Source organism: Saccoglossus kowalevskii, chromosome 12 (assembly GCF_978046115.1).
Source record: "Saccoglossus kowalevskii chromosome 12, keSacKowa6.1, whole genome shotgun sequence".
Lineage (NCBI taxonomy): Eukaryota > Metazoa > Hemichordata > Enteropneusta > Harrimaniidae > Saccoglossus > Saccoglossus kowalevskii.
The window spans coordinates 18,485,161-18,508,874 of NC_140652.1; the positions used below are offsets into that span (position 1 = coordinate 18,485,161).

At 32.9% G+C, this 23,714-nt stretch overlaps 1 protein-coding gene across 4 annotated transcripts in view; it reads left to right on the top strand.

Moving 5' to 3' along the window:
• Nucleotides 1-19,182, top strand: part of LOC102803398 (bcl-2 homologous antagonist/killer-like) — a 47,662-nt gene extending 28,480 nt beyond the window's left edge. Inside the window, exons 1-6 of one of the 4 annotated variants that reach the window (XM_085506470.1) lie at nucleotides 4,874-5,029; nucleotides 9,688-9,723; nucleotides 11,334-11,553; nucleotides 12,010-12,153; nucleotides 13,006-13,186; nucleotides 13,971-19,182. In XM_085506470.1, coding sequence (XP_085362596.1) covers nucleotides 11,345-11,553; nucleotides 12,010-12,153; nucleotides 13,006-13,186; nucleotides 13,971-14,081 — 645 coding nt within the window. In that variant the 5' untranslated portion in view covers nucleotides 4,874-5,029; nucleotides 9,688-9,723; nucleotides 11,334-11,344 and the 3' untranslated portion in view covers nucleotides 14,082-19,182. Of the gene's footprint in view, nucleotides 1-4,873; nucleotides 5,030-6,117; nucleotides 6,229-9,687; nucleotides 9,724-11,333; nucleotides 11,554-12,009; nucleotides 12,154-13,005; nucleotides 13,187-13,970 lie in introns of those variants that run through there. The other 3 variants (XM_085506469.1, XM_085506472.1, XM_085506468.1) reach the window with 3 other exon arrangements.
• Nucleotides 19,183-23,714: the final 4,532 nt, after the last annotated feature.

The following is a 23,714-nucleotide window of genomic DNA, read 5'->3' on the forward strand; positions in this document are numbered from 1 at the left end:
CTATGTGTGGAATTTTCAATGAATCAATCAAATTTTAAGATCAACAGATACATGTAACCATTGTTGCATCTTCTTTCTTAGTAAATGTAGGAAGGTTCAGATCTTGAAGAATACATGACTCTAGGCTATTATTGGTACTTAATAACCTGTAAAATTTATGGAGATTGGTACTTTCTGATTGTTCTCTCCCTTCATTAAATTGTATTCTAGCTTTGGTTTTCAAAATACAGATGTTGAATTTTTTTGTGAGCACACAGAAAATTACTTTGATTATTTAATATCGCAAAAATTCTGCTACAGCATCATTTTTAAACCATTATTTGCCATATGGTAGATGTAAGCATGCAAAATGTAACTACAGTAATTGGTAGGCAGTGTCTTAAAAATAAAAAAATTATACAAAGCTGGATCAAGAAAAAACAAAAATGTTTCAGGTTAATTTGTTTGCTAGACACTTGTGAGTGACCTTTTATTTGTAATTTTTAATTTAAATGTTATCAAATTATCATATTTTTTAATAAAAAAATGAATATTCCTTTCATTTTTTCTAACATTCTTAAAAAAAAAGGCTGTGATACTCACGTTTTTAATTGACAAGAAGTGACAAGAAACCTGAATATTTTGATGTGGGCCTAAGCACACGTACACATTCACACGGTAACTGAGGATGTCTATGTCATACTCACCTGCAATATCGGTGAGGAGATGGTAATAAAACATCAATGAAAGTGTCTGGGATAATGTACCATCATCTCATCTTTCTAAATGACCCCCAGGCAGTCTCCAACATCATTCCAATCTGACTCCAGCTTCCGAATACCAAATGAGCAAATCTCGCAGGAGGCAGTTTGATGGGAAAATGCAGATTTGTGCAGACAGTATGGAAGGATGACATGTGTCATCGCCGCTAAAAAGGTATCAGTATGCTATTAGAGGAGTGGGAATCCTTCTAAGTGGTCTTTCCCTGGCGTTGTATGCATGGGAAAATACAGCGATGCAGCCAGAAAGCGTGGCCTGCTTTATTAATCTGCGTTGTATGTTGGAATTTCATTTTTTTTTTTTGTCAGGTGTTTGATTTATCCAGCGAGGCAATCATGAGAATCATTCAGAATTTGGAATCCTCAGGAAATCATTCAGTTAGCTGATTCTCTACGTACATATGAGCAACTGAATACCACTTATGAATTTGACAGCAACAAATCAAATCTTTTACCAATAATTAGTGGTAATAATAAGTTGTTTTTGCTTCATAATCTTGAAATATTTTTTGTATAGTTAATTATTTATTTATCTGTCTCCATCAGACATTTTTCATGCCTCAAATTGCCAGCAAACTTTTTATACAAATTCTGCAAACTGCAAATTTGTTGCAATCACAGTGTTAATTTTAGACCAAAAAGACAGAATTGAATATTGTCTACACACTTTGATCCAAAAATTTAAAATATGATTATTTCTTTTAAGAAAACAAAAATTTTCTTTTGCCAAAAGTTAACGATTGCAGTGGATTTGGTTGAAAACAAATTTAATCTGATTGTAAAAATCATGTTTGGCAAATACCCCAGTAGCTAAATTTGCTGGCTATTTATTTCTATTCTCTTCTCTGATAGGATTATTAGATTTTACTAGATAAATTTTTTTGACAAGATTTTCACTTATAGTGGAATAGGTTAATTGTCTGTTAATTACATGTTTTAATGAATTAAAAAAGTAAGTTTAAATAGGAAGACACAGAATAAACCCTCACAGCATGTATATAGTTCTCTGAAATAAAAAAAAAATGTATAATCAAAATAAAAAAGAAATTAGTGGGTATATTGTTGGCTACAAATATATTACAATTTGGGATTCAGTTTTTTTTTTTCCTCAACAAAAATATTATAGGATTTGTCTAAAGAAGGACACTAAATGAACCAAAAAACATGCCTTAGAGACATCAAAACTTTAAAATACTTTATTTTCACTTAGAATTTATTTTCGCTGAAGGAATGATTCAGTGAAAATAAGATGCAGCAAATATACCTTTTTTCCTATATTTTACAGTCAACTCATCAAAAATTAGTAAAAATAAATTCCATACAAAAAGCTTTTTCAGCTAAAATAAAGTAATTTACAGTATGCAGAATTTAATTTTCCAATACTTAATCTATTTGTAACACCTTGGCTAATCTATTGACATTGGCTGTATATTCTATTGATTGAGCTAACTTGAGCTAACTGATAAAAAGACTTCAAAACATTCACAGAATGACCAACACGTTCATGTTTTATACAGATTAAAAAAAACGTAAGTAGAAATTACCATATGATATAAAATAAAGAATTCTCCATACTGTAAAAGGGTTAATTATTCACTGGGTTTTAATTTGGCTTATTTCGCTGACTGGAAAATGCGCTAAATTAAAACCCAGTGAATATGTAAAATTTAGCATAGAATACATTATCTAAATGATAAAACCGTGAATTTAAAACCCAAAGAATATGCTACACTGAGAAATTAATTACAAATAGAGCAAATACGGTAACTGCTAATTAATCAACTTATACTGGTCCAGTCTGATGGCTTTCGTGGTAGATGAATCACTCAACAGTTCAATGGTGACAAAATTAACGGGTAATTTATAACCCATTAATTTTCAATAAATTACTATATATATAAATGATGAGATACTTTGGTTTGGTGCCCTGCTTTAAAAATAAATATTAGCAATATCAATGGTATTTGTAATTTGGAGGATGTTTGATTTCCGCAATTGGTAATAAAAAAATTGACCTGAAAGTGTAAGCAGTGATTTTCATTTTATCCTGTAGGGGAGGATCATTAGAAAGTCCGCTCAATTAGAGAGAAAAAACAAATTGCACAGAAAAAATTCATCAAAAAAACCCTGCAGGGTCAATAACAGAACCAAAAAAATGTACACACCTATTTGTTAGGGGGAAAAAAAGACACATAAAGGAATTAAAAAGATATATCAGCTAATTTATCATTGTAAAAAAAAATAAACACAAAATTGAAGAAAACATAGTTGCATAGTTTTTCTATCACCCCCCCCTCAGTTTCTAATGTTCCACCCTGTGTGTGTTATGATGGCTAGCAGTTTGTTTGTGGACCTGTTGCCAATGGAGAATAGTGTTCATCTGATCCAAACTAAATTTAAAAAAAAATTAAAATGTGCAAACTGTTAATTTTTGTGTGCATGTATGAAATTTACATTGAGAATGTTTGACCTTCATTGAAGGTCAACCAGATGACAGTTAGCAGGTAGGGTGGTGCAAAATTGATAATGCTTCGGAAAAAGAGGTAAAATATCAGATGTAAAAAAACTTAATTAAAATTTAATACTAAATAAAAACAAAACTGTTTTAAAATTATGTACGATTTCAAAATGACCACACTAATTAAATGTTATTTGTGATAAAATAAAGTCCACCAATTCAAAGCTTTTTACAGGTGTATTTTGGTAAAATTAGAAATATTGTATCCACAGTCCCTCTATCATTATAGAGGGACTGTGTTTTATCTAATATCTGCACTTTTAAAATTTATTACTAAAATACTGATTTCAATATTTTCCATAATATTTCCCAAACTCTAGTATCGCAATTAGTAGTCAACTTTGTTCTTCCCACAAGGTGCTTCAGTTTTTCAAGCCTTACTGGTATTACGTTGTTTACAATAAAAAAAAATTTTTTTTTAAACACAAAAAAAAAAGGATAAACGTCAGATTCAGCACAGTCCTATACAACCAAAACTATCCATTTAAACCCACATTGTTTACATAAAAGTGTACCACAATTGTGATGTTTTTTATCTTTTAAAGTAGAGATAAATTAGAGAAAAGATTATGGCAAGATTATGGCAGGAAACAGCGGGGTAGGTGAATTATTGCATTAGAAATTGACAATTTTCAGCAGTGGATATTATAAAAAAATTCTGCACTATGAAACTTTTGAAAGAAAAACAAATCTACCTGAGGAAAATTAACAAAAACAAAACAAAAAAAGTATATTTATGAAAACCAAACATGTTTTTCTCAATGCCCCTCCCAGATTGTGTGATAGTTATCCCTTTATAGCAAGGGATCTGTTGAATTGAATGGTTTATTATCCCCTTTTCACCACCAGCTCCCTCTTTTCATAACAAATTTACAAAATAGTCTCTTTTATACATTTGTAATCTGTGCTTTCCTCCAGAGGATTAGGACAAAAATAGCCAAATAATCTGAAAATTTACTCAAATTTTATGTGTTAGCCCCAAAATTAGGGTTCAAGTCTAAAGTTTTTTTTTTCCACTTTCCCCCTCCTAGAATTGTGATGGTTAACCCTTTATAGTAAGGGATCTGTTGAATGGTTTATTAATTGGAAAAGGGGAGGGAGTCCTTTTTTAAACAGTAGAGGTATCATGAACACTTTGTCTAATATGTCCATGTTTATTCTTCCACCTAATTAGCATACAAAGAAGTTCCTCTATGAATTGATTAACAAACCTCATCCTGTGGCTATTCTCACTTCATTGTCATCAAAATGCTTTTCCACTGACTGCCTCAGTCACTGAAGTCATTATAAAAACAGCCTGTCTCATTATGCAAATTAGATCTAAAGCCTGGCCCACTTTGCATCAAACATGCAAACTACTATGAAGTCATCACCTGCATTTGGATTCTGCTTGTTAAATTATGCTAATTATAATCCTCCTAATATAGTATGAGGCGCCAAATATGGAATATTAATCATGTTATCTTGTTCCCTGATATGGAGTGATATTCCATATATGGAGTGATGACTCATATTAGCGTCAATTCATTGACTGATTCAAACAATACTTTCTCTGCTTACTGAACTGAAAACAAAATAGCCTGTGAAATGATTATGTTAATAAGGTGTCCTGACCAACTCAATATAAAAAGGGAAAATGTTGTGAAATTGTAAACAAAATAGGAAGTGGGCCTACACACTGTACCAGACACTACTAACAACTAGGATCAGTAACCTCTGCTGGCTTGCAACTAGGTAGGAACAAAAGAATTCGGTATGTTTTTCATTGTATTTCCTGTGGACTTGATCTGAAATATTTGAAACATGAACAGTTCACTTCATGGACTTTTGTAACTATGAAAAAAATGATTGTTTTACCGATGTGTTTACATTTTTGACCCCAAAAAAAATCACAGTATTATTTTTCAACTTTTTTTCTAATTTTGCTATATTCATTTCTAATTTTTAACACTTTTACTCTCTTTAGTATTTTTTGCTAAAAGATAGTTTTAACTTTTTGATCTTAGTTCAAGCAAAGCCACCTAAACGTGAACGTTACTGTTTAGTATGCTGTAATGATGGCAACTTTCTATCTTGTTCATCTCTTTTTTTTTCTCTGAAATTTTGAATTTCATTATCATTTGGTTGTAAATACATCTGAAAATATTTTAGCCAAAAATTGATATGATTAACAAGAAATGTAAAATATACTTATTGGCATCTTAAGATAATTTATATTAAAATAAAAAAAAAAACTGTTTTGTGGCATTCAGCAGTATAAATATGTTATTGCAAGCCAAAATTATTTAACTCTTCTGATCAAAGCAAAAGCATTCTCTACTTTTATTTGAACAATTTGTTTATTTGCTTACTTTCTCTGACAACTAAGTGACATTGTCCCGAATCTCTGTTCAGTCTGATGTAGGCAACTAATCTGCCTTAACCTTGATGAATGCTTATGGAATTTTTTTTTTATTAAAAACTGACAAAACTTGCTGCTTTGTACACATTTTAATTAAAATTCATTGAAACAGGATGTTATTTAACAGTTTATTCTATTTATTTATTTTTTTTAATTTTACAACAATAAATAACAACAGGTTACGGTACTAGTATGCAGTATTCCAGTATGGTTTGACTAAACAATGTCTTTGTTGGTCCCTGTGCTATCAACAATCCTATTATGTGGGAACAATGATTGTTTGAAGAGCGCCATCTATAGTTAGTTTCAGACTATTGATGACCTCATGGGTCCACACCCAATCCTCAATCATTCCAAGAAGCCTCATTGGCTGTGGGACTTTTTCGTATTGCATCATGGGTAATTTATAGTATCCAAACCCACATGATGATTCCTTATTGTGTCCTTGGCTATAAGTGAAAAGTCAGGTTGTTTCAAAATCTATTCATCACTGGTGGGACACTGACTTTGGCTGTTTTCTCATTTGTATGCCCTTTTTCTGTGCTGAATATGTAGGTATTACGTTTTAATTTACCTGTTTGTGTTTTTTTGCTTGTTTCTTTCACATCATGTCCATTAAACTGTTGGAAATGCATTTGTTTACAAAAATTTAGGGCACAAAGCTATGCCTTAAATGTGAAAAATGCTGTTTAGATGAGGAGAAGTTACCAATGTTGATTGTTTGTATTTATTAGCCTTATTGAAAATTTCCAACAAATTAACTTTTTTTTTTTTTGCTTGCGCGCTTCACATGTACATGTTTGTATTTTGAGTTTGATTGCTGTGGTTCAGGTCTAATGACACACTATTTTGTAATTTAAACTGAAGCAGGTGCCAAACCCGAAGGCATTTCATCTTTTTGTGCTTTGGAAATGTGCACGTGACAAAAACACATGTATATAATTCCCCTAATATTGTATGGCTCTGATTGATACCAAGCTCTAAGACACTTTTCATCTGGACCTATAATCCCTTGATATTTTTTACATCTCAAAACACTGGCATTTGTTCTATTTACCAAACTGGTTGTATACAAAAGACACAATACAAAGATGTCATACTCACGCGCCTCTCACCTACCATTATGCAAGTTCTGTTTTGTAGCCGATTTTATTTTGGAATTTACTGCGTTTCAAAGAAAATTATTCCCGTCTCTGGTTAATTTCATTTATGTCAATTTTTGTAGCTGTTGAAAAGTGTTTGTTTCTGTGGTCAAACATAAGAAATTTTTAACATCAATTTTTTTTCTTGCATTAATATATTTTTTTTTAATTTCCAGTTTTAAAAGTTAAAAATATTTTGCCTTTTTTTTTTGGTGAAGTTTTTTTTCAAAAAGCTTTGGGTCTAAGTTTATGAATTCTGTTTTTAAGCATTAGTTTTGTCTTCCATAATGTACATTGTACTGTGAAAATACATACATTGGCTCATACTCTTTGCTCTGAACATGACACTGACCATGTATGTATATATATTAACGATCAAACAAAATACAGGAAATTTACACAATTTCTGAAGTTGTTGACAAAATGTGCTTGTAGATACAAGTTTACTTTTCCAAGAATGATTGATAAATATAGTTTATTTTGCTTTGTACCAGGCAGTACTTGGGTAGCTGCATTTAGTATCGTGTTAGTCCCAAAAAAAACCAAATCATTGTTTTTGATAATGATCTAAAAAAAATAATGCGTAGATAGGAAGAAATTTTTATATTATTTTATTTTTTTATTTTATTTTCCCCAACGAGTTGTACTCATAGGTTTTTGTGAGAATATAATGATAGTTCAACTACCTATGTGAAAAATGACATCTGAGTTAGCTTCAGAATATATTCCCTTAATACAACTAACTACTAGTCATTCACAGCAAGAAGAAAGAAATACATTGGCTGAAAGACCATAGCTAATCTGCATAGAAATAAATGATTAAGATCTTATTTGCATAAAATAAACTTTTTAATTTAAACCTCCAAAATAGGTAGGTAGGGTTACCGGAAACACAGAATTGTTATTTAGCGTTACCTATATAGTTGTTTTTATATGTGTGTGTTTTGGCCAATGATATACAAGCTGAAAGTCCCAACAACATTAAATATGCAACAAATTAACTATGAAGTAAGCTAGACGACAATTTGATTGGCCGAAATTCCCCAATTTGACTAGAGTGGTATAACGCTACTTAAACCACATGTGAAGTATACACTCATGGTTTATATGGTACGTAAACAGCTGCATTTTAGTCGTTATTAATGTTCCCGATTCGATTATTTATGAACCATAAAATTTCTGAAAATCACAGTGACACCCTTTCTTAAGTGTCGTTACTGCCATTGTTATTACTGTAAAATCTGTATTAGGCTTCTATTAAAATGGTACAATGCAATAGAGGGGATGCGACCTCTATTAGAGCATCTACACATATGAGAAATGATGAATTTTTGTTCTCAATTGTTTAAAAAAAATGGGTGCGACTTCTATTAGGGATGCAGCTTCTAATAGAAATTTTATGGTAGTTGTGTACTCGTCTACTTGAATCGGACACAAATATCATTTCAAGTCTTTTTGCCATAGATTAAAACTTCACATTACAGTTTGTTTGGTCTCTTTTTGTGTTTCGGTTTAATCTAAATTTATATTGTATTTACTTAGCGATTTTCAATGTACTTAAAAGGAATACTTGTTTTTAAGTACAGGTATTGCTTTGATTAGACAGTGGCACGTACTTGTCAACAGTTATCTTGTTGAACATTACTACTGGTAGTACTTGTATTAATTGTTTACATACGTATACGTTGCCTGAAAGCATAAACGCAATGTGAGAGTGAGACGAACAAATCAACGATGAAAAATTTGGTTTTTGAATTCCCCAAGATCGAGGAGAGCTGCTCGTTTAGATGATACCTCTCATCCAAACATCTTGTTTTAAAAAAAAAATGTAATTACATTCTTGGATTTGTTATTTATTTCTATTAATCATAAAGTCATGTGCATCTCACTGATGCATGTATGTTAACAAGATTTTGAGTAATTTGAAGTGAAACTGATTCACTTTATCAGTTGAGCATCTTAAAAACATAACATACATTCATCGTCAGGTTGGCTCAATACACAGGGATCTCCCCTGACAAGAGCTTCCCACAATCATAGTTCTCCAGTGTTCGTATTAAAAGCATTTTTATTAGCCAATTGCAAACCCAATTGATGTTGCTATAAAGACCACTTACCTACATGTGTAGGCGTTACTAGAGTGTGGATCAAACCCTGTATATTTATTCCTCAAGAGACTTCAAGTGTCTTTAGGAATCAATCCTGATTTTTATTGATTTCTCTTTCATTGTCCTCCCTATTGCAAATTCTGTAACGATGATGAGATATTTTTCCTCTGCAACTTTTTCAGTGGTATTGTTTTCTATTAAGTCAATGACACCCCGGAGAGGGATCATATCTAGTTGCATCATCGGAAACCTCTGTGTGTCAGTCAGTGACACATTATACTTTTTATCTTAGAGGGCACTGACCAACAACAAACATCAACATTATAAACTAAAAAAAATCACTGTTAACTAAACATTGACTGATGAACATGTTCAAGATGGTGTAGATTACACATTCGTTGAGCAATATATGTTCTAAATTTACAGATGGCCTTCATATTTAAATATATCCTACAAGGAAATGTTTTTCTTTCTAAATATGAAACATGACTCAGAACGGAAGCAAGGATAAAATGATGTTAATGAAAAAACAATGTTATATGTACCAGCTATATATTACTATGACTGAATTAATCTGCGAACAAAAGAGCATCTGTCGATGCTTAGCATGCACGTTTGAACATGTTTGATTTTAAAATAGCAATGATGAAATCATCTCCACCTGCTTCATTTTAATGTGTGTGAGGCTGGTTAATGAGAGTGGATTTTTAGATAAAATTAACCTATTTTATAAATTTGTTCTTTGCTTTTTTTTTTGCAGAATTTTTTTTCCTAAATACTGAAAATTTTTAAAAAGGTGAGTATATTTAAAAAATTTTTCTACATTACCAAGATTACGGGGACTAGGCTAATCTGGAGGAGATTTGAAGAGCAGCATAATGAATTTTATCATTTTAACTAAAGTAAAGATATTTGTTATTGTAACTTTTTAAGATTATGTTGTATAACATGTACAATGTATGCGTTTGTTTTCTAAAATACATGTACATGTTATTCCCATAGTCTGTGTGCAGTTCATGTGTCTATGAAATTTATACATTTGCTCTCAATAATGAAGGTCAAATTGTACAGCTGGTGAAATTTATGCAAATCTTTATCGGAAATTAATGTATCATGTTAAATCTATTTGTTTATTATCTATTTAATATGGACACCAGGTGCACAGACTAGATCATCTGTACGATTGTTTATTTATTCCGCTGTGCGCCAAAGTCAACTTTTCTACCCTTTCTCAAAATACAACCTGCCTAATTCTTTCCACAATTTGGAAAATCATTTAAAAAATTACAGAAAAGTAGGCACAATTTTACACCAAGATTTTTTGGGAAAAATGATTCAACTAAAGGTTAACTAAATTAATTAAATTTTCACTAAAACAAATTCTAGTATTACTACTAGAAAAAAAATTGAATTCCAGCTACTGTTGCACTGTATTTAATATGATTCCCAGACATGTATGACAGACATTACTGTTAGAGCAAACATAAGATTTATAGCTTTCAAAATCACAAGGAAGGTGCGACATTGCTCACTTTGAAAATTGCAAGTTTTTATGAAAAGGCGACGTCAGCTGAAAGCCAGATTGAGAGTTAAAGACATCCTCCACTGTAATATATACAACATGTGTGAAAACTTATTGTTTATTTAAATTATTAAACATTATTCCTGTGATACATGTAGAACGCCCAAAATTATGTACAGTATAAAAAATATGTTTTTAAAACTTCTGATATGGCTCTGCTGGGCTGCTGTATTGTGGTGCCATTTACCACTTGATGTTTAATAGTGTAACTATTGTATCACAAATCTCATCACTGGAAATGATATCTTTTCTCACCCAGGAAATCATTAAACCATAACTGCCAATATATATCTCATTTCAAAACAAATGTGTGAATTTAAAATCAATAGTCTAGTTATTGCAGCAATTAAAAATTAGGCATTTATTTTTGCCTTTAATGAAAAGGAAAGCACATTGTATAATATGTCTTCGTTGTCATCGTCGTTGTCAACGTCATCGTTAACAGTTCTTGTGATTGCAATAACTCAAAAAGTTGTTATCCATTCGTTTACAAACTTAGACATTTCATACATTAGTATAAATTCTCGTCAAACATCAAATTGGTATGTGTTTATATTGCTTAAAATTTAGCATAAAAATCTATAGATCCAGAAGGTCTGAACTTGAAAGTTAAGTGAACACCCATTTTCAAGCCAAAATTAAGAAAATTGCCTCAGTATCATAGCAATAACCTTGGGCCTAAAAGCTATTTTCTTTGATCCATCTGTGAAGCTCAGTCCTTGATCCAGGTTAGATTCCCTGAGTATACCAGTAGGCACTAGAAAGTTGTTTTTCCAATGACACGACCAACATAATCAACCAATTTATATTTTGTACTAACACAGATAATACAAAGATGGCCAGTAACCGGCCAACCTCCACAACTACTACGACTGAAGAGGGAGCACAAAATGAGTTGCCACCAGATACCGAAGAGAACGTTAGCGAACAAGCTGAGGGCATAATCCGTAATTTTATGTTTCAACGATTTCAAACAGACTTCCAACAAGACAGTGAGACGCCATCAGTGCCTGAATTCCAGGGATTCACCACGAACCCGCTCAGGTTAGTTTTATGTCTGAAATTTGGTTTCTAGGTACTCCTTATATTTTCTGTACTTGCGTACAGGTAATAGGATTGTTCTTTACATTAGACAGGATGGGGACAAGGATTTGAGATATAGCAGAGGCAGTACTGACCTTACTTTTTACGATGATTAATAACTGATTATCTCTCATCAAATTCAGACAGTTTTGAAGAGATTTGGCTTTGTTCAAGAGAGATATTTCTAGATTGGCAGCCATGTGCCAGTAAAAAAATTCAGGTGAAAATATAATTAACATAAAATAAAATAAATCTGCATGAATCTCATGTCATAAAGATGTGTGTTTACATGATCAACGTCAATTTTTGGAGACCCCCCCCCCCCCCCCCCCCCCCCGTATTTCTTTGTGTACGCAAAATGGGTAATAATTGTAATGAATCACTTATCTCAGACACCAGATCACTTTTTTTTTTCAGTCCAACAGCAGAGGTTGGAAGAAGACTGGCACAGATTGGGGATGATATCAACGCACGCTATTCTGGTGAGTTTCGGCACATGATCAGAGCGTTAGACATCACGCCGACAACAGCGTACGAGCATTTTGCAAACATTGCCAGAAAGTAAGTCCTTGAATTGAATACTTCGTTGTTGTAGATGGGGACTACATTTTGTAGTGTAGAATAAGAAATTTGAGTACTGACTTTAAAGGGCGGTGGTCGTCGCGCTGCGTCCTGCTTGATATGGGACTCATAGCGACGTATACAACGCTTGTAAAATACATTGTTTATTTACATGAAATCAGACCACGCACTGCGCGACGACCACCGTCCTTTAAGTTGTCCACTCACAATGTTAATTTTACATGATTAATTCATAGGTTCAATATCAATTATTGTATCAAGCACCCTGGCTTGATTTCCTTTACAGTGTTCACACTTGTAGCAAAAACCGGTTTTGACCCTGGGTTTATTTTAACCCGCTGTTAAAAAATACATGTCAACAGGTTAGTTCAGAGTTAGAGAGGGCTGGTCTTGATCTAAGTTCAATGTTTAATTCTGAGATGTGTGAACAAGGTAACGATGTTAAAACAGTGCCCTCTTGTGGTTAATAGGTGGAATGCCAAGTAAATTATAACACTCGATTGCATACATCACAAAAAAGCAAATACAACTAAGTGGTAGTACCTGAGCTTGTTTCTATGGTAACAATGAGTTTGTGATTGCATTAAGCCCTATTCTGTCAGAATTAAAATTTGGTCAAAGCACATACAATTGAGATTTATAATATTAAAACTTCTTCAGTTTTCTCTTCAGAATTTCAAATCTGCAATCACAAAGAATAACTTGGCAATATTTCAGAAAATTCGTCTGTCGAAATTGCGTCAATCACCATCAGCAATAATAATGTGAGAGGTATTTTTTCCGTGCCTGCTGTTAATTTATATTTTGTAGTTCTTTTTCTATTTCTTAAAGGATCTTTTTCGATGGTATTAACTGGGGAAGAATCGTGGCTTTGTTGATGTTTGGGTACAGAATAGCAATGGACGTTATACAAAAAGGTTTTCGAGGTTTTTTTAGTAAAATAATAGAATTTGTAGTGAAATTTATAATTGGTGAGAAGATCGCCCAATGGATAGCCAGACAGGGTGGATGGGTAAGTAGATATGCGTGTTTATATGAATGATTCATTTTTGATAGAAATCAAATAAATGATAAATTACGAAACTGGTGTTTATAAATGTAGTTAGGCCAGAAACAAATTAGATTCTATTTCTGGTCGATGTGCATGGCAGTTTGCAAAACTTTGAGGGATGTTAATTGCAATACAAATTTGAAATGAAATAAAAAGAATACAAACTTTGAAATAGTCAGATTTCACCCACCTCAAACTCTCAGGTATGGTTAGGAACGACGTCAAAAGATCGATGTTGGATAAAAAACTTATTTCTTTAGTTTGGGGGTGGGGGGGGCTTTACCTCAAAAAGTTTCCATCTTACAAAAACGATTTTATTTTTTAATGAAGTCAAAAAAATCTTGGAGTATTTGAAGTTGTGTTTTTTTTCTATCCAATCATGGACAGAAATAACCGAAAAGGAAAAAAAACAACAGAAAATGGTTTGGTTCGAGTGTAAATCTGTGCGTCAAATGAGGTGCATTTGTAAAATCTTTTTACATCCACCCGACAACCAACTGGTATGCAATACTACTGTCCGATTATCAATTTGTATTTAATGGTGAATGTAGTCTGATGCCATGATCAATATTTATCAATTAAGTTTCAGTGGGGGTTAGGGGGGTTTTGAAAAAAACTAAAGGAATTAAGTTTTTTATCCAACATCGATCTTTTGACGTTGTCCCTTACTAGAAGGTATCGTCAGTTAGTTAGTCAGTCAGCTACGAACCCTAGATTTGTAACGTTATAAATATTTTCCTTGCAGGCGGCTGCTCTTTATTATCAACTAGAAGAACCAGGGTGGAAAGCTGTTGGTGCTGTCGCTATTATCGCTGCTGTATCTATTTTAGCATGTGTAGCGCTTGCAAGGAGATAACGGGAATCAGCTTACTGCAATTCATTTGTCAAGTTTTTGTATCATGAATGTGAAGAATGTGCTTAGTTTTATCTAATTCGTCGACAATGAACAGTACACGTACGTGTCTTTTTCAATCAGATGTGATGATCCAGTGATCTGGTAACAGTCTCTCTCACTCTCTCCAGTATTCTGCAGTATAATATCATGTTTTTGTATGAAAAGAAACTGTTAAAATTTGTATTTAAAATGTTATTTCAACCGCTGGTTGTTAGGGTTCTAGTCAATAGACAAGGTCAAGGTTGGTTCATGAGTATGATCATTACATCGTGCATACAAATTGCACTTTTTCAAAATTTGATGATGTTATAATTGTTAAAATGTACCTACTAATTAATGGTGTGATACCTGGATATTTGGACGACTTATCTCAATGATTATTATGCAATTGAAATCGATTTATGATGTACTCATGCCAAAATGTCATTTGACACTGAAACATGCAAATATTGCCGTATATTAAACAAAATGTCAAAGTACAAACTATTGAGAAATACATGCAGTATTAAACATTGTTTATTTTGCGACTGATTAATGTCTCACGTTTCCAAATTTGGATTGATTTCACTTTCTCTATAGTGTCATAGTGCTTGTATACACAGAACTGGGAGTGCATTTTAAGCATCATTGAAACAGTGATAAACATGCTATTTCAATATAGCTACCATTTAGTGTCAACAAATGGTTCAATGTGTTAATTAGTGGTAGCTTAATTTGCCACAAAAATATCGGCGAGCTGTTGAGAAATATGTACGTCTCAAAATAACAAAAACGCCAGGAAGCCAACTAGTCTAAAATCTATTCATTTCCTTGAACAGAACACCATAAATTTTCAGGATTTGTATTAATCTGTTTGCATCTTTTTGCAATTGTGACCTAATTGTGCTTCTATGTTGTCAAGGTGATTGTGTTTTGGCAAATGTCTTCTACGTCCAATCAGTTGTCGATGATAAAAAAAAAAGTGTCAGTGCTGTCATTCCTATTTGCACAAAAAAAAAAAAACTTGCCATTAATTTTGTGAAATTGTTTATGACAATGATTTTCACTTGTTTGTTTTCAATATTTTCGAACCATCATGCAGTTTAGGTATCATGTTGAACACTGCCAGCCTATCACATTTTACATAATTCTGAATGAAGTGTGGATGCCCTTTGAAAGCTGTATTTTTTTCTCGCCAAATTTTTTACAATTTTACTTACATTTCTATAATTTTTTTATTAATTTTTGATCAGATGGTCAAGTCTACTCATGGGCTACATATCTTGGTCAAAAGTTTTGAAAAAATATGGAATCAGTTATGCAGGTTTATTTTTATGAAGTGTGAAAAAAAATAACTGACGTTTAAAGGGTTCATCACCACGTAAATTTCTATCAGCATTTGATCTTAAATGTATCTGGTTATTTGCATATTACCTTATATGGTATTGAAAGGAACATTTTGAATTAAGCTATATATTGGTATGTAAGGAGAATTTACTTGACATTACCATATTTGGTAATAATAAAAAATTGTTTGGACTAGGATTATATACCTGTCAAATTAATACTAATGAATCAGCAATAATATCAAAACGTGTCAGCTAATATGGTAATATTTATGATAAGAAAAAACTGTTGAAACTAAAATAACAAAAAAAATTTTCTCACCACTTGAATCTATTCTGAAATTTAAACTTGAGTATGCTTTATTCTATTTTTGGTCAAATTCTAATTATAACACCTTACTAAGATGACAATAGACGAATCAGCAAAGGAAATACTTGAGAGATATCAGAGTAAACAAATTTGCATTTCAATGGTTATGAATGATTCATAACAAATACAAGTTTCAGTAAATTGCGTTAACCGGCCACAAAACTTAACCTTGCACAAAACCTCACCTCTGAACCCAACCTCACCTCTGAACCCAACCTCAACTCAAAAGAACACACTGTTCAGAATTTTAGTAAAAAAATTATCCAAATTTGGTTGGGATTTGAACTTACGAGATCCAGCTTGAGAGAAAAAGACTTTATCCATTTTGCAACGAGCAATTCATTACTACAATACACATGCTCATTTGTTGGTACCTAAACCAGGTTTTACAAGGTTTGAGAACCCCATTAATTATTCAAGGGGTTTTAATTTCGCTATTTTCATAAAATTCTTTAAATTAAATCCATGTGAAATATCACTGACAAATTTATGAATATAAATAAACCCAGTAAATGTGATTAAATATCAAAATATTGAAATTAAATACAAGTGACAATTTAACGGGGTGGTAGTTATCGTGCTGCGTATGTGCGAAATTTGTGTTGATTTTGATTTTCTCACAATCCAGTGCGCCTTTCTAATGGAATCGCAAGTATGAGGTTTGACCCGGGTGCGACTTGCACTAATTACCGCAGTTGACTCTTTCAATACTTTCCAATCACCTAAAAAAATACCTAATTAAAGCTTGGTAACGTCTCAGTTTGTACTCGTTGATTTGCGCAAAATCAAAGTCGCCATCTTATGAGACCCATATATCTTGCGCACGCCTGGTGCGATGGCTACCACTCTTTAATGCTTTGGATGATTATAAAGCCTTTGAGCGGTAATTTTTCTTCCCTGTTCAAATTTGGGTAAATTTGTTCAGTTTCTGTAATTTATGCTAAATTCAATCTTAATTTTGAACCAAATAGATAAAGTGTGACATTACTTCCAGCTTTTGATCCAGCAGTTAAAAATTTTCGAAACATTTTATGTTCAAAAAATAGCAGACTATAAATGAAACTATTTCGTGGATGGTGCCTGAAGTTGACTTTGGTGCTTAGAAGGTTAAGCCTGAATTAATTTTTTGACTTTTTTCAGCCCTATTTAATTTTTAATTTTTTTGTAGTGTTATTTGGAAATGGAGAAGATAAATTCTGCTCGCTATACTTTTGGTCATTATGTTAAAAAAACAAAACCAATCAGGGATCACCTCTCTTGCATAAGTTCTGGCAACTAGAACAAGATAAAAGAGTATGCCTGATTGGCTAGCCATACCCAACACCATCCATTAAACCAATCACAGATCACCTCTCTTGCAGTGATTCTAAGGAAACCTTGAGAAGCTTAATATTTGCTTTATTTTCACAATTTTTTTTTAGCTTTTGTTTGGACATTAAAAAAAGGGAAGTTTGGGACTGTCCTCAGTTTGATTCCTCATTACAAAGTGACACGTTTATACAAATGATGTTCTGTAATGTATTAATAGACAAGAATGTGGAAACGTTTGTATTTGAATTGTAATTTCAAAATTTGATAATTTTAATTGAAGTATTCAATGACCAGTTCATTTTTCTTTCTATTTCAATGTCTGAAACCAAACCAATGCTTGTCCACAAATACGGGATGCTGGCTGGAATAGTGGTTTAATTTACACAACTGCTTAAATATTTTAGCAATGAAATCTAAACCAACAGGGTTGAATTATGTTGATGTTATGTAAGTTTGTACCGAGTGACCTTTTCTCATATTTTTACCTATTCTCATGACTTTTCTGAATGGTTAAAGGGCTGTGGTAGTCACACACTGTCCTGTTCGTTATGGGATTCCTAGCGACATGCACAACGTGTGTAAAATACATTGTTTCTTTACATGAAAATCTTACACGTATTCCATAACGACCACCCCCTTTAACTGACAGGTCAATAGGTATACATGATGTTTGAAAAAAATAAAGAATTTATTGTTATATTGCGATGGTTACCGCGGAAACCATTAAAATTGAACATGCATTTCCACTTTTATCCAGAAGATTGGGAGAAAAATAGCCAATTTTTTTTTTGAGTAAAAACTGAAGTTTAACCCAAATTTTGTCTGTCGGTTTCAAAATTAGGGTTCCTTTCCATAAATATTGAAGAATATAAGAAAAATATGCAGAAAAAAATTGTGCGAGAAAGTTTTGTGGTGAAAATGTTAAAAAAAACACATCTAGATATCTTTTGCTAAGCATCCTTTAGTTTTTGGAGTTGAATTTGCATGCAAAAGATTTCACCAGATCATTGTAGCAGGCAGCATTTGTTGTTTCCATAATTTTGTTGTTAATTTCATGATACAATTTCACAAGTTACACTCAATGTTTGTCTGTTTTATTGTAAATGATCAACACTTGTCAATGTCCAAATGCAATGTATCAGTGTTTATAGGGACCACGTCAAAAGTTCGATGTCAGATAAAAAACTTATTTGCTTTAGTTTGGTGGTGAGGGGGTTTTGACCTCAAAAAGTTTCCATCCTACAAAAACGATGTTATTCTTTAATGAAGTCAAAAATAACAGTAAATGAAAAAACACATATCCAAGACGAGAAAATGGCTTGGTCCGAGTGTAAATATGTGCGTCAAATAAGGTCCTATTTCATTTTCAGGGCATGGACCTAAAGCATGTGCAGAACCCAGAAAAGTAGTTTGCGCATGCGTATACTCCCCTTCATTATTACAACCAAGTCCTATGCCATACTACTGTCTGATTATCAGTTTGTATTTAATGATGAATGTAGCCTGACGCCATGATCAATATTTATAAATTAAGTTGCAGTGGGGGGTGGGGGTGTTTGGGGAAAAAACTAAAGGAATTAAGTTTTTTATCCAACATCGATCTTTTGACATCGTCCCTTAATTTTCAAGTACAATGAACAAATGTTCATTTCATTATACAAAGTATCAGTATTTATCAATTTCAAATAAAATGTATCAATGTCTAATTTCAAAGTACATCATATGAACAAATGTTAATTTCATAGTAGATAATTTCAAAAATACAATATACCTGTTAACATTTGTCACTTTTGTCACAGATGATGGTATGAACAATTTTAATTTCTTAAATCAATTCAATTAGCATTTATATTTCAATTTGTTTGTTACTGAAGAGACAATTATTGTATTTTACATAAATTAATGAAAAAATGGATTAGTTGCTAATTCATTAATTTATTCATTCTTAATTTTTTTTATTTATCGTGACTGGTGCATGTAAATATTTGTGTTTTCTTTGTTTGTATATATATATACAGCGTGAATCAACAGTAGAAATAAACATATCTAGATAATATGCTTGTCTCTTTTGTTAGCTCCGCTGTCGACTTTGTCGAGCGGAGCTTATCATATGAGTGATTGTCCGTCTCCGTCGTCGTCGTCCGTGTCAATGTTTTACTTTTTCGACTTCTTCTTGAAAACTACAAGCCTGAATGCTTTGATACTTGGTGTATATGTACCTTGGGTAGACCTCTCTCAGATTTGTTCATTTCATGATGATATCTTCAATTCTCTAATTTTGGTGAATATTTTTGTCATTTTAGTAAAAAGTGATATTTTCGACTTCTTGTTGAAAACCGCAAGTGCAATTGCTTTGATATTACATATATAGGTACTACATTTGGATCTCTCTCAGATTTGTTCATTTTGTAATGATATCTTTAATTCTCTAATTTTGGTGAATATTTTTGTCATTTTTGGTAAAAAGTGATATTTTCGACTTCTTGTTGAAAACCGCAAGTCCAATTGCTTTGATATTACATATATAGGTACTACATGTGGACCTCTCTCAGATTTGTTCATTTTGTAATGATATCTTTAATTCTCTAATTTTGGTGAATATTTTTGTAATTTTTGGTAAAAAGTGATATTTTCGACTTCTTGTTGAAAACCGCAAGTCCAATTGCTTTGATATTACATATATAGGTACTACATGTGGACCTCTCTCAGATTTGTTCATTTTGTAATGATATCTTTAATTCTCTAATTTCGGTGAATATTTTTGCCATTTTTCGTAAATAGTGATATTTTCGACTTCTTGTTAAAAACAGCAAGTCCAATTGCTTTGATATTACATATATAGGTACTACATGTGGACCTCTCTCAGATTTGTTCATTTCATGATGATATCTTTAATTCTCTAATTTTGATGAATATTTTTGTAATTTTTGGTAAAAAGTGATATTTTCGACTTCTTGTTGAAAACCGCAAGTCCAATTGCTTTGATATATTATACATATAGGTACTACATGTGGACCTCTCTCAAATTTGTTAATTTTCTAATGATATCTTCTGTTCTTTAATTGCCATGTGCATTGCTAACAGCGGAGCTATCTCAGCCGACAGGCTGCTTGTTTTATTTAAAATGATTAAAATTTTTCACTCTCACTTGTAAGACTTGTGGGAAATCTGTCAATGCTTGTGTGTATGGATCATAAGGGCTTTTGATTTCTGTGCAGTTCATGAGAAAATTTATTCAACAGAATCTTGAAATCAATTTTAACAATGTTTTCTAAATTAAATTAAAGTGGCATTAAGTGATTACGACAATGAAAACTGTTTGATTTGATGATTACACGCCACAACTTTCAGTACTGGCTTTCTTTCAAGTTCTGGCCTTTCAGGATTTGTTTTCAAGGCATTGGATTTTATAAGTTTTCGTGGTGATCACAATGGTAGGTGGTCTATGTAAAATATGAAGTAGGAAAGCCGCTTTAAACCATGGTAAACTCTATCCTCTGCTAGTAAAAGTGTTGCTTTTAACATTCAGATCATTGTGCTTTTGCAGTGTTGTTCAAGCAGTACCTAATCGCATGATTTCGAAAATGATGATGCCTTTGTTTTGTTTTTTCATTCAACCTTGTGCATGATCCCTAAAGATCACACATCTACTTTCTTGAGAAATTGTACTACAATTTGAATATTATTTCTCACTTGTTGCTATTGTGAATTTAATTTAAACTTCTGTGGCAACTGCATACATTTCTTTAAAGAAGTTCCTTTTTATAATAATTTTGCACCCCAGAAAAATATGCGACATATGGTTACTATGGATACAATCACTGAATAGTAACAACATGCGTTGTGTAGTCACCGGAAGCGCTGTTCCAGCACAAACCTGTGTCATATGACGCCTTCGTTGTGTCGTCACCGGAAGCGCTGTCCCAGCACAAACCTGTGTTGGCTGGTTCCCGCCTCAAGTGTCATGGCGTACCAAGACACAATCCTACCTACCATTCGCAAAGGACGCCGGGAACCAGCGAAAAACCTGTGTCATATGACGCCTTACTAGCCGATTTGGGCTAAAATTCCGCTCCGCCGCCTCTTTACAACAGTGTTTATACGCGGAACTTGATATTGCTTTTTACAATTTGGGTTGCCTTTGAATCACATATTTTAGTGAAATATTGTTTATAGAGTGAAATATTATTGTCATACATAATTCAATCTTTGAAACAACAGATACTAACACATAATAACGATAATCAAATTTGTGTTTGAAGTTCGAAAGTAGTTGCGTTATTTCCGGTTTCAACTAGTTCGAAAATAGAACGTCCTTGAGCGCAATAAAATCACGCGTAGAACTCCATCCGAACCAGACTCTAGCAGCGTAAACTTATTGCAATTTGGGCCCAGTTTGTTCTTACAAGTTTTCTAAGTTTCATTTATCATTATTTAGTAAACAGGTCTCTGGAACGCTTAAATATATCCGTAAAATACGTGCCAATCGACGATTGACTTCGAAACGTTTGAAATTTCGAACAAACTCCCGGCTTCAGATCGGTGTAGAAGACGCCGAAACTGCAGCGTCAATGCATGATAGGTCTTCACTCTTTCAGGAACAGGAACAGGTTCACCCAGATTCAATGGGGATGCCAGAAATTCATTTATGAATGCAATTTCTTTGGAACATTGGATAAGGTTCTCACTGATGCCAGGAAAGCACATTAAATTGCTATAATATAATTATATTAGAAAAATTGGCCTGTCGCTCAACAGTTTTTTGGCAAAGAAGAATGGCATTCCATTTGAGCGTGAGGTACTTTAATTAAAACACTGTTATATATTGGTAACATACATAGATTTCCAGTGAAACCTTTATCAGGTCTGTGTATTATCACAAAGCATCTTTGGTGGACATGTAGATGTAGACATGTAGAAGAACAAAACTGCAGTGACTCCCATTGTGTGCCTTGCACACTGCAATCAAATACACATTTTGTCATATGCAAATTACTGCACACACCACAGGCAAGAATATGTTCAACAAATATACAAAAGACTTGATGTCCAAATTGACCACAATAATTCAGTTTTAGTGGATTTCTACCAAAATCTTGTCAGGTCTAGCATTCTATGCAGATATATACCCATGATATATAGAAGAAAATATTTGGTAATCGTAGTCCTAAATAACTATTAAAAATAGCTAGACGTTTCGAGCAATGGCTCTTTATCGATAGCATAGAAAAAAGTGTTATAACGTACAGGTAGAACATAGGAACGTAAGAACGCGCATGATGTGTAAACGTCTAGACTGTGACAAACGCCTACAGTTACTCGAAAAATATTTTGAAACAAGTAGATAGTCAGTTTTTCTGATCTTATAGCATTGAGAGCAATCCCAATGTCAAAATCTTGCTGGGTCATTTTATAAGTGCCCAATCCCTAATAAAGTTTCAAATCATTGTACTGTTATCTCCTCATGCGTTCTCTGACCTTTATAGTGTTCAGTATCCCTTCGATGTTTCAGCAGCATTAGTGGTCATTACGCCACTTATGGTGACTAACATAATGCACCAGGCGGAAAGGACCTTAACCCGGATGGACTACCGTTAAAAAGTGACGGAGACATGCACGAGTACCTCTTTCGTTCCTGCCCGAGTCACTGAAAATGAAAAACAATCAGGCAATTTTGCTATTGCTATCCCTTAATTGAAAAAAAATTGAATTATATTGATTTTATTATTAAATGTTGAAATTGTCGACCTTTTTTTATACAGATTTCCAATTGAGGTAACCACGGTACCATGAAGGTGCAATCATAACATCCCATTATTATACGTAAAACTACAAGCCCATTGCTAGAATGGCAAAGTCGGGACTTCTTTTTTGTTTTACAAAAAAATATATAATTAATTGTCAATTTTAACGTGATTGCAAAAACTAACGTGATTTCACGGCGAGTGAGAACATAATTTTTTAATTAAAAATTACACCTATGTTTGAAAAAATCGCCCGACTGTGGCCAGTTTAGCTCCATGCTAAAGACAACAAATGCTTCTCCACCACTGCATTTTCACCCACACATCAACAATATTTTCACATACAAGCTAGACTGGCCCAGCCGTGGTAATTTTAGAATTGTTTTCTTCTTAGCCGTGGCCTGACGCGAAATTATCACACAATTTCGCGTCAATACAAAAGATTCTATATTCCTTCAAGTAACTATCATTATAAAAATAATAAAATTGTCACGACTGGGTCAATTTTCACACACGCCAATGGCGATATATTTGTAAAGTCGTTATGCGCAGCAACTTAAAATGTGCAATGCAAAGTTTAGAAGTGAATGAGAAAACGTGAACGTTGTGTTCGTTAAATACAATCGAGGACACATTCCATCGCATCCTTGAGTTTTCCATACAACATGTCACCTTAAATGATTTAAAAAAATATTTTTGGCATATTGCAACCGTTAAAAAATCAAGAATTTAATGACATCCGATTTAACTGTAGTGCTTATATACCTATCTATATGTACAAGGCCAACCAAACCAGGGATGGAGCCCTGACATGGAATTTGTAAATTTGTTATTCTCTTTTATT